The sequence below is a fragment of the Chrysochloris asiatica genome, unplaced genomic scaffold (genome assembly GCF_000296735.1).
Source record: "Chrysochloris asiatica unplaced genomic scaffold, ChrAsi1.0 scaffold00206, whole genome shotgun sequence".
Taxonomy (NCBI): Eukaryota; Metazoa; Chordata; class Mammalia; order Afrosoricida; family Chrysochloridae; genus Chrysochloris; species Chrysochloris asiatica.
The window spans coordinates 54159-62287 of record NW_006408724.1 but is presented as its reverse complement, the minus strand read 5'-3'; the positions used below and the strand labels follow the sequence as shown (position 1 = coordinate 62287).

At 36.1% G+C, this 8129-nt stretch overlaps 1 protein-coding gene across 1 annotated transcript in view; it reads right to left on the bottom strand.

Annotated features, from left to right (window-relative positions):
• The window catches only part of PRPF18 (pre-mRNA processing factor 18), a 108861-nt gene that overhangs the window by 58082 nt on the left and 42650 nt on the right, over positions 1 to 8129 (bottom strand). The window contains exons 4-5 of the mRNA XM_006872614.1: positions 4882 to 4959; positions 2026 to 2130 (exon numbers count right to left, since the gene is read on the bottom strand). Coding sequence (XP_006872676.1) covers positions 2026 to 2130; positions 4882 to 4959 — 183 coding nt within the window. The remainder of the gene's footprint in view (positions 1 to 2025; positions 2131 to 4881; positions 4960 to 8129) is intronic.

Here is an 8129-nt window from a genome sequence, read left to right as displayed (position 1 = left end):
GGACTAAGAGCTGGTGGCCAGGAGCAGACTTTCAGAATGTGCCCTTTGGAGATGTAAATTATTATATATGCCTGAGTGGGGTTTTTTTTGAAAAGCTAAAGTGGATAGAGAGACATACTGTTAACTGATGGTACATGGAGGGGATTATAATCAATGTAATGAAATAAGGTATGTGATTTGTTGAATTTAAAACTGATGATATGCCCTGTAAACTTTCACTCAATCCACAACAAAAACCTTAAAAAAAAAAAAAAGGTCTCTAATAATTATCTTCTGGTTATGCATTCCAAATTCCTTCACCTAATTCTTATTTCATGAATGGGGGGGAGACTTTTCTAAGCATGTCACCCAAGGAAAAACCCATAAGGAAAAAGACTGATTGACATGATCACAAAAAATCTAAACCGGTGTGTCAACAATCAAATGCTTAAAATGGTAAGAGGTGAAAAAGGAAAAGTTCCTATTTACATGTACAGAACATTTCTGGACGATCCCAAAAACTACTAGGAATGGATGTGTTATATCTACAAGAACTGACTACTGATTGATTGAGAGAAGGGAAGTTGGGGACAAAGGTTTTTGTTTTTATTTAAAGTCTGAATAGTCTAAATTTTTGATATCACATAAATGTCTTCAAATCTTATAAAATAACACACTACTTGACTAGGGTTTGGGCAAACACTATAGATGGAAGTGTAAACTGGTATAAGATATCTATCAAGCCAGTTGGTATTATGTTATCCAAAGTCTTATATAAGTACATAGTCTTTGTTCTAAAAATCATGTTTCTAGACCCAGAGGAAATAATAACAAATTATAATAGGCAGTCCCCAGGTTACAAACTTCCAACTATGTACAACCAGCAGTTATGAATCAAACAACCCCCATAAAGTCATTATATTAAAGATTCAAGGTATATACGATGGTTTGTAACAACAAATGGGTGCTCCAATGCAATATGCATCAAACCCGTGTTGTTATTACTGCTGGAGTAGTACAGTACAGATAATTTAGTATACCCAGAAGTGTTTGTTTGTTTGTTTTAATGCACAGAAAGGTACAGTAGGTACTATATACTAAGACAAACATTTGACTAACTGACATTAGATACCAATCATATACATAATTTACATTCAAATTCAATTCACAGACAGACTTACTAACAGAACTCATTCATAATCCAGGACTGCCTGTATGCACAGAAAGATACAGATACAAGGATGTTCATCGTAGTATATTTATAATAGGAAAAGGTTGACACAACCTAAATGTTCATTAATAAAGAACTGGTTTTAAAACTATTATGTGAGTCCTGGTATAGTGCTGTGGGTTAAATGAGTTGGACTTCAAGGTCAGTTTGAACCACAAGGTTGCTGATTCAAGCTCACCAGCGGCTCCTTGGAAACCCTATACAGGGTTACTATGCGTCAGAAACCACTCAACGGCACTTCACACCACCAACAACATGGTACAAGCAAATAATGGGAAACTACACAGCTGTTAATAATGATGTACATCTTTATAGCCTGACATAGAAGTATTTATTGTTAAGGGACAGAAAAGGTGTTACAAAATAATATATTATTTAAAATAATTGAGACAAATACTAAGTATACTACTGTTATCTGAACCATATTGCATTTATTTATTTAGAATTGTTGTTGTTGTTGCTAAGTGCCGTTGAATCTATTCTGACCCTGTATAAGGTTTCCAGGAGCGGCTGGTGAGCTTGAATTGCCAACCTTGCAGTTCAAACCAACTTTGCAGTTTAATGCATTAACCCACAGCACTACACCAGGAATTAGAATATAGGCATTAATTTTTTTAATTTAGAAGGATATATTCTAAAACATCAATAGTAACAAGAAAAGAAGCAGATGTAGGACTTCCTGAAGAAACCTGCCTGGCTGCACAATATTCTTAGATCAATAGGTCATTTGATATATGAAATAATGAATGGTATACAACTTATTGGATATAAATGAAACTCTTTTTTTTTCATTTAACACATATATATAAACTTACCTCTTGCCTAGAGAGAGTCATGGGTAATTTTTCCTCTGCTAGTTCAAGTTCTAATACTGGATTTGATGAAGTTAAAGGTTTCTGGTCCTCTTCTTTTGGCTGTATCTATATTAGTAGCCAAGAGAATTGAAATTCAGCTTTTAAAATACAGTATTTTTATAGTATATATAATATACTTACAGGTAATTTATTAATACTTTAGCTATTCATGAAAATGAAACCTGTTTTCAATATTAAAGTTTTTCTAAAAGCTCCTCAGAGGAAAGAATTCATACTAAATGTACATGTTTATCAGAACGTAAACTTTCATTTCAAGACATCACAAGTAGAAAGCATGCACACAGGAGGCAGTATTCTGGCTATAAGAGAGTGGTATTACTATAATGGCTTCCAAAATTAAAAACAAAAATCTTGAGATTAAGGGTTGAAATTTTGACTCATTTTCTCCCTAGAATCTAAAGAACTTTAATTTTTTCTAACTAAGTTCTCCTGTTTGAGAAAATGACTGACACGGTTATTTGATCCTTCCTCTAAGGACTAACGAAAAGAACTGCTTTCCATCAGAAACCTGTAAAGCCTCAGACACCAGTTTTTTGTTTTTCTATCCAGCTTATTGAAATGTATATTATTCCAAATGCACAGAAATCCCTGTTGGATATCTAGAAAAAATTCCCAGGAGTATACAGAACTTGCCCACTGAGAAACGAATCTTGTGGGAAAATAATGAAAAACAGCAGCCCTCTACTCATACCACACAAGGAAAGAGTAGACATTCTCGTGTAAATGAACCTGCAGGGAAAAAAAATATCTCTTCATATAGTTTCTGGAGTGTGCTGTCCAAATCACAGTTTAGGAAAATTGAGCTCAACAATACATAAGCCCCACTGTGTGGTCTGTGGAAAGATACTGAAACATGTTCTCCCACCTGACCATAAGAGAAACCCAAAACACTAAAAGTAGGAGTAGAATCAAAAGAACACAAAATAAGATCAACATCAAGGAAGAAATCCACACTCAAGTAAGAAACATGATATTGTTAAAATGATTTAATTTAGGTTTCTTTAGTTTATGGTTGGAGGGTACAATTATCAGTGTTAATAATTCTAACAGAAAGCTGAGATTAAAAACCTAAATTTATGTTTTTCACAGATAAAGTCAGTATCGAGTCTTAAAAAATGATTACTAATTTGTATGAATGAGTAACACTAATACATAATTATTTTTTCATTACTATGAAAAACGAAACACTAAAACATCTTTAGAAGGAAAAAACCTGTGCCTTCTCTTTTAAACACATAGACATCAGCATTTCTCCAAAAATCTCAGGACTAGAAGCATTTAAAATTATTCAGTGGCAGTTAAGAGCTCTAGGGAAAAGGCCTAAAACATTGTTTCAGTTGGACTGAGTGTGACAAGCCCTATCTTTACAGTAATTACTTGGCTTCAGTGCTTTCCTCTACAAGAGAAAAAAAAAAAAAAAAAAGGGCACTTCTGGATCCCTAAGATAATCTAAACAAAGCAAAAAGTATTTTAAATCATTTTCCTCTTGATAAAAAGGTGAAAAGACCTGGAAATGCAACAAGCAAGCAGTCTGAACCCATGACAAGTGATTCTTATTCCAGATCAAGCTTGAGTAAGACAACATTGGGCAAGCCAAAAATGCCCAACATAACACTATCTGAAATTTCACTCAATGACTATTTACGTAAAACCTATTTTAATCTCCTCAACTGAAAGAAAATAAAATCATTATACTCATGGGACACATCAAAATACAAATATAAATTTCCAGGTTTTAGAAACCTATTAGAAATATAACTATATTTTCCTTTAACACTTGGCCCTTCCCCAACACTACAAAATAAAACCAAATGCAGATACATACCATTTGCATTCCTCATGCTTCCTTCTAGAAATGCTATGTCAGAAAAATGAATTTCCATAACTTTTCCCACTACATGCACAAGAGTATTTATTATTTTATATTGATGTATCACAAGCAAAAAGTTGATTTCAAATTTATGCTTTGGCAAAAATACTTCAATAGAGCATCTTAACATTGGTTTAAAAACTACTAAACTAGATACATGGTTTTTTTTTTAATCTAAACATAATTTCTCCATCTCATAATCTTTAACTCCTCCCAATAAAAACTCGAATGTATTATCAATTATGATAATTTCAATGATAATCTCAGTCATGATTCTAAAATATACAAAGCCTTCCGGACAAATCATTTGAATCTAGAATACATTTCAAGATGACATGTTTTACCCAATAGACTAAGCAGTGACTGAAATATAATACCTTGTCATAAAAGCATATAAATGCTATATGGTACTATATGTCAGGCAGAGGTACAAAAAGCCAAAAGGAATGATCAACAATGCAAACACAAAATCAATGGCTTAACATATGCAGTAGAAAGTTGAGAAAATACCACTGCTACGATAAAATATGTATAAAATATTTGGAACCCATTTAAAAATAGATTTTATTGGGAGAAGTGGGGAGAAGGGTAGTGGTGGAGATGAAAATGAGGCAGTATCAGATTCAGGGTTTAATTTAAGTATATAAATAAATTCGAGCTTTGATCTCAAGCCATTTCATGCTGTCCACAAAAAGCCAAACCATTTCAAGCCAAGTCATGCATGGATTTTCCTGAATTTAAGATTTAAAAAATTAAATGGAAAAGAGGCGAAAACAAAACAAAAACTCATACCTCTCCAGAAGGCTTCTCATTTATAGGCTAATGTATAACATTGAACAGAGATCAATAATTTTGTCACTTAAACAATAGCTCAATAAATTTAAATTCAGAAATACACAATTTAATGTAAAACCAGGCATTCATACCTTGTAGCCACATCTTTCAAAATATGCCTCCTCTTCTTTTTTTGCAAGTTCACTACGCTTGAAATATTTTTTATTTTCCTATGAAAAAAAATTCAGTCAGTAATATCCCTCAGTAAAATCTCCTGTCCCACAGACAGTAAGAACCTTTAGAAACCTGAAAACATTTGTCACTGTTTCAAAAAGTTGGTAAATGTTTTTGTTTTAATAAAGATTACATTGATTTCCTGAATATGCCGTCCTACTATCCCCGACTGAGTACTGGTATGTGCGAAATGTTAACATGTTTCTCTTCTAGTATCATTTTAACAGTCATATCCAACAGCAAAGAGAAGAAACCAACAATATTTTGCAAATTTCACATTTTTATTTAATTTCCCAATATATGAGTTCAATATACAATTTCCATTAATAGATTCAATATGAAGCACATAAAATGGTATATATTAATTATTTTCTCCTAACAGGAACAAAAATTATGACATATATAGTTAACATTTATATATATAAATGTTATATATATATAATTCCATTACAAAGACAGCTCTACATTTTTGTCATCTGGAATCTTTCTTGACATAATCTAGATATGTCTATAGGCATAATCTAGAATAAATTTAGGGAATCTTTTTGCTTAAAGGATTGTTGAAAGGTATTTGTTCTAATGACTTTATGTTAAGAAACAAGTTTTAAAGCTACTATAACTTAAAAGTCCTGGCGTGGTGCTCCAGGATAATGCACTGGACCGCAAGGTCAGTCTGAGACCCAAGATCAGCAGCTCATACCCACCAGCCGCCCCTCGAAAACCCTATACAGGGTTGCTATGAGTCTAACTGACTCGACAGCACTTAATAACATAGCTTAAGCAAAAGGAGCTCTGGTAGCGTAGTGGCTATGAATCGGGCTGCGAACCGCAAGGTCAGCAGTTCAAAACTACCAGCTGTTCCGCGGGAGAAAGATAAGGCTTTCTGCTCCCATAAAGATTTACAGCCTCGGAACCCCTGTTTTTGTTGTTGTTAAGTGCCATCGAGTCGGTTCCGACCCATAGCAACCCTGAACAGGGTTTCCGAGGCTGTAAATCTTTACGGAAGCAGAAAGCCTCGTCTTTCTCCCGCGGAGCAGCTGGTAGTTTTGAACTGCTGACCTTGCGGTTCGCAGCCCAATTCGTAACCACTACGCTACCAGAGCTCTTTTCGGAAACCCTGTACAGGGTTGCTATGAGTCGGAACCGACTCCACGGCACATAACAACAACAAAGCAAAAGTTGTTTTGTTTTTCCTTTCCAAATTACATAAGATTATCATCATTTTAAAATCTAGTCTATAATTTGGAGGTTTGCTACTATCTGGAGAACTATCTCTTGGATATTACTCCACCTATGGCTAATACAACCTTGCTTGCTAAAAGTGAAGAGGACTTAAAACATTTACTAATAAAGATCAAAGAGCACAGCCTTCAGTATGGACTACATCTCAATGTAAAGAAAAAAAAAAATCCTCACTACTGGACCAATAAACAACATTCTTATCAGCAGAGAAAAGACTGAAGTTGTCAAGGACTTCATTCTTCTTTGATCAACTATCAACACCACAGAAGCAGCAGTCAAGAGATCAAAGGACGTATTGCATTAGGTAAATGTGCTGCACAAGACCTTTTTAAAGTGTTGAAGAGCAAAGATCAACTTGAGGACTAAGGTGCGCCTGACCCAAGCCATGGTGTTTTCAATAACCTCATAAGCATGCGAAAGCTGGACAGTGAATAAGGAAGACCGTAGAAAAACTGATGCTTTTGAGTTATGGTGTTGGAGGAGAATATTGAAAGTGCCAAAACAACCGTTTTGGAAGAAGTGCAGCCAGAGTGCTCCTGAGAGGCCAAGATGGCCAAACTTCGTCTCTCATACTTCGGACATATTTTCAGGAGGGAGCAGTCACTGGAAAAGGATATCATGTTTGGTAAGGTGGAGGGTCAGAGAAAAGGAGGAAGACCCCCAATGAGATGAAATGGCCAAATGGCAGCATCAATGGACTCAAGTGTGGCAACAGTAGGAAGGTTAGCCCAGGATAAGGCAGTGTTTCGTTCTGTTGTGTATAAGGTCGTTATGGGTCAGTACCGACTCGATGGCACCTAACAACAACAACAACAAATGGCTTTATTAAAAAAAAAAAAAAAATGATACTGTCCTATTTTATTAGCAGTAATTATCAATAATACCTTCACTCATGCATTTGGCAGCTAGTAGTCCTGGTGTGGCGCTGTGGGTTAATGCGCTGGACTGCAAAGTTGGTTTGAACCACAAGGATGGCGGTTCAAGCTTACCAGCCGCTCTTCGGAAACTCTATACAGGGTCACGATGGGTCGGAACTGATTCGACGGCACTTAACAACAACAACAAAGTTCCAAACACAAAGCATTCAAGCAAAATGATCATCAATGGATGCTAAAACCATTACAAGAAAGGGTAGTGTTAAGCAATAGAAAGATCAGGCTGCGAAGACGTGAGCCCACTGAGGAAGCATATTATCAGTAAAACATTATGCACCACCTATAGCGGTTACTAATCAAGCTGTGAACCACAAGGTCAGCAGTTCAAAACTACCAGCTGTTCCATGGAAGAAAGATGAGGCTTTCTGATCACGTAAAGATTTACAGCCTCGGAAACACTGTACAGGGTCGCTATGGGTCGGAACCGACTCGATGGCACTTAACAACAACAACAACATAGCGGTTACTAATCAGGCTGTGAACCACAAGGTCAGCAGTTCAAAACTAAAAGCTGTTCCATGGAAGAAAGATGAGGCTTTCTGATCACGTAAAGATTTACAGCCTCGGAAACACTGTACAGGGTCGCTATGAGTTGGAACCGACTCCACGGCACACCACCACCACCATGTGATACCATGGAGTCCTGATGTGGCACCACAGGATAAACACTCGACCTCAAGGTCAATTTGAACCGCACTTAACATGTGATACTATATATGAAACTAGTTGCTGCAGAGTCGATTCTTACTCATGCAATCCTCCTATATGTGTCAGAGTACAAATGTGCCCCATAGTTTTCAGAAGTAGACCACCAAGGTGCTTCTTGGTGCATTCTAGCCACCAACCTTTCAGTGAATGTGTTAAATGTTTGAGCCACCCAAGGACTCCATAAGTACACAGTTGCTATTGTTGTTAGGTGCCATCGAGTTGGTACCAACCCATAGCGACCTTATGCACAGCTGAACTAAACACTGCCTGATCCTGCACCA